This window comes from Eimeria acervulina, genomic scaffold (genome assembly GCF_000499425.1).
Source record: "Eimeria acervulina Houghton genomic scaffold, Eah_scaff743, whole genome shotgun sequence".
Lineage (NCBI taxonomy): Eukaryota > Apicomplexa > Conoidasida > Eucoccidiorida > Eimeriidae > Eimeria > Eimeria acervulina.
The window spans coordinates 1-2,500 of record NW_013547170.1 but is presented as its reverse complement, the minus strand read 5'-3'; the positions used below and the strand labels follow the sequence as shown (position 1 = coordinate 2,500).

Genomic DNA, 2,500 nt, shown 5'->3' with positions numbered 1-2,500 from the left:
CCGCTGTTGATTTTGTTGTTGTTGGTGGCGTCCTTCAAAGAAGAAGAAACTTTTCCTTCAGCCTAAGCAAAAACAGAAAAAGAGTTTTAAAAAATGCATTAAGTAATTGAATATTGATAATACGCAAATAAACCAACAAATATATACACTAATAAATATTCAAGAACAAAATAAACAAATAAACAAATACGCATTTGTAGATGTATTTATTTACACTCAATTAAAAAACATTTGTTATGAAGACTTTGCCTACCTCGTGCAAGGCTGTGTTTAAAGCAACATTGAAGGCGTTCTCTTCAGGCCCCTGAAGAAAAACATGCAGGAGATGAAGAGAGAAGAAAGAGTAGTTATAATACACATCCTTGTACTGCTAGCAGAGGAAACACCACACACATACACAGATACACAAACCAGCAGACACACCTCCAAATGTTTGCCGCCAGGCTCCCCGGGCTTCGGTAAAATCGAAGTGAGAAGAGCCATGAGGGTCTACGGAGGCAAATTCTTTAAAGTGTTGTTCTTGCAGCTACTGAAATCTATTGCAGCTTCTGCACGCACCTGCAACAACCTGGGGCGCAGGAGCAGCGTACGTGTATTAGTAATGGACTTCTGCACGCACCTGCAACAACCTGGGGCGCAGGAGCAGCGTACGTGTATTAGTAATGGACAAGGATCTTAAATAAGGAAACGGAGAAGAGAAAACACCACTCACCCTGATACAGGACTTTGTTTTGAAGTAGTTTCGCTGAAACGAACACTAAATGCGTTGGGGTTTAGCGAAGGCACCTCAGCAATGAACGGCTCGGCAGAGGAACCACCGGAAACAGAGAGGAAAAAGAGGGAAAATGTAGATAAATAGAACATCCGCTTGAGTGAAATACTTTCTTCTTTGATGTTTCGGTAAAAAAAGGAAACAAATGCTGCATTTTTTCAGCATTTTCCGGTTTTGCAAATTCGCCAGTGAAGGGCGTGCCCGTAGATGACCGTTTCGGGTGTACGTACACCTAAATATGTACGGTTCTGAATATATGAAAGGATGAATGCATAAGGAGGTCCTTTTCTGTCATTTGTTTTGTCTTAATTAGCTGCATTTATACTTCAATTATCTTTTAAAGACGAGACGCTTCTTTTATAACCAACGGAAGAACTCGCGCCGGCCGATGCGGCTCCAGGTTTCTTCTAGTGTGGTTTCTGTATTTCAGAATGAATTTTCAAAAAAGCCACCGTTGCCTCTTTAAAGTTTAATATTCTGATATATTTTACTTTATTGCATGAAATCGCATTAAAAAACCAAACAAATGAACCTGGTTAAGGGGGGTTTCCTCTCCGCGCGTTATGTACAGCGGCGGCGCTTATCCATTTCGAAATGCAGAAGTAGCACTTTTCTTATTGTTTTGTAGCTGCTCTTGATTGGATTCATTGGATTTTTAGAAGACAGAAGTATATTTTTCTTTTTAATTTACCTGCATATACACCCGAGAGCTGCAGGTATCCATGTGTTGCAACTCAGCACAGAAGAGAGCAGTGGGGCTGGCTGGAGGCCTCTTCTTCTGTCGCTGTTGATAAGCGTGCAGTGTTGCGTGTTTGTTTTTGTTTCTTTTCTTTTGAATGCGTCTATAGCTGAGGAGTTGGTGCTCTTAAGCGAGGAATTCTCTCAGGGTTTGTTATCTTCTTTCTTCTCCTCCTCCGCTCTTTGTTGTGCAGCAGACAGATACAGCCGCTTCGGGTGGCTGGGGTTTATAAAGGCCTCTAAACAACGAAAAAGGTTTGTCTAATTATACACAAAAGCCTCAGACAGCATCAGCTAACAGACAGAGACGGAGGGAGACGCAGCAAAGACAGCAGCAAAGATAGCGTCTTCGTTGGTTGCTGCTGAACCCTTCCTCTTCTTCCTCATGCATACTGTACATACACCCCAAGTTCTCGGGCGCATAATAACCCATGCAGAGAATCCTCACGACTGCCTTCGCGCGCTGCTGCTGCTTCTGCTGCTGCAGCAGCAGCTGCTGCAGCTGCTGCACCCGGTTGTGTTGCTTCTGCTGTCTGTACTTCGTGTAGACTTTGATTCCGCTTTCTTTTTATTATATCTCGCGATATATCTGCCGTCATTTGTACGCAGAAAATGGGGAGTCAACGGGGCGACAGCAGCAGTAGCAGCAGCAGCAGCGGCAGCTGCAGCAGCAGCAGCAGCAGCAGCAGTAGCAGCAGCACACCTCCGCACATCGACACCGATCTGTACAGCCGTCAGATTGGCACCTTTGGAATGGAAGCGATGAGTAAATTGGTGCAGCTTAAAGTCCTCATCTCAGGCCTCAACGGACAAGGAGTTGAATGCGGTAATGCATCCCCCTCCTCCTGCTGCTGCTGCTGCTGCTGCTGCACCTGCTGCTGTTGCTGCACGTGCTGCTGCTGCTGCACGTGCTGCTGCTGCTGCACGTGCTGCTTGTGGTGCTGCTTCACGTAGTGCTTGTGGTGCTGCTTCACGTAGTGCTTGTGGTGC

At 45.2% G+C, this 2,500-nt stretch overlaps 1 protein-coding gene across 1 annotated transcript; it reads left to right on the top strand.

The window, feature by feature from the left end:
* Positions 1–2,122: 2,122 nt before the first annotated feature.
* EAH_00047890 (hypothetical protein, conserved) lies at positions 2,123–2,336 on the top strand (the record flags this gene model as incomplete). The annotated part of the gene is made up of 1 exon (XM_013391433.1): positions 2,123–2,336. A coding segment is annotated over one exon (214 nt), but the record flags the coding sequence as incomplete, so codon positions are not given.
* Positions 2,337–2,500: the final 164 nt, after the last annotated feature.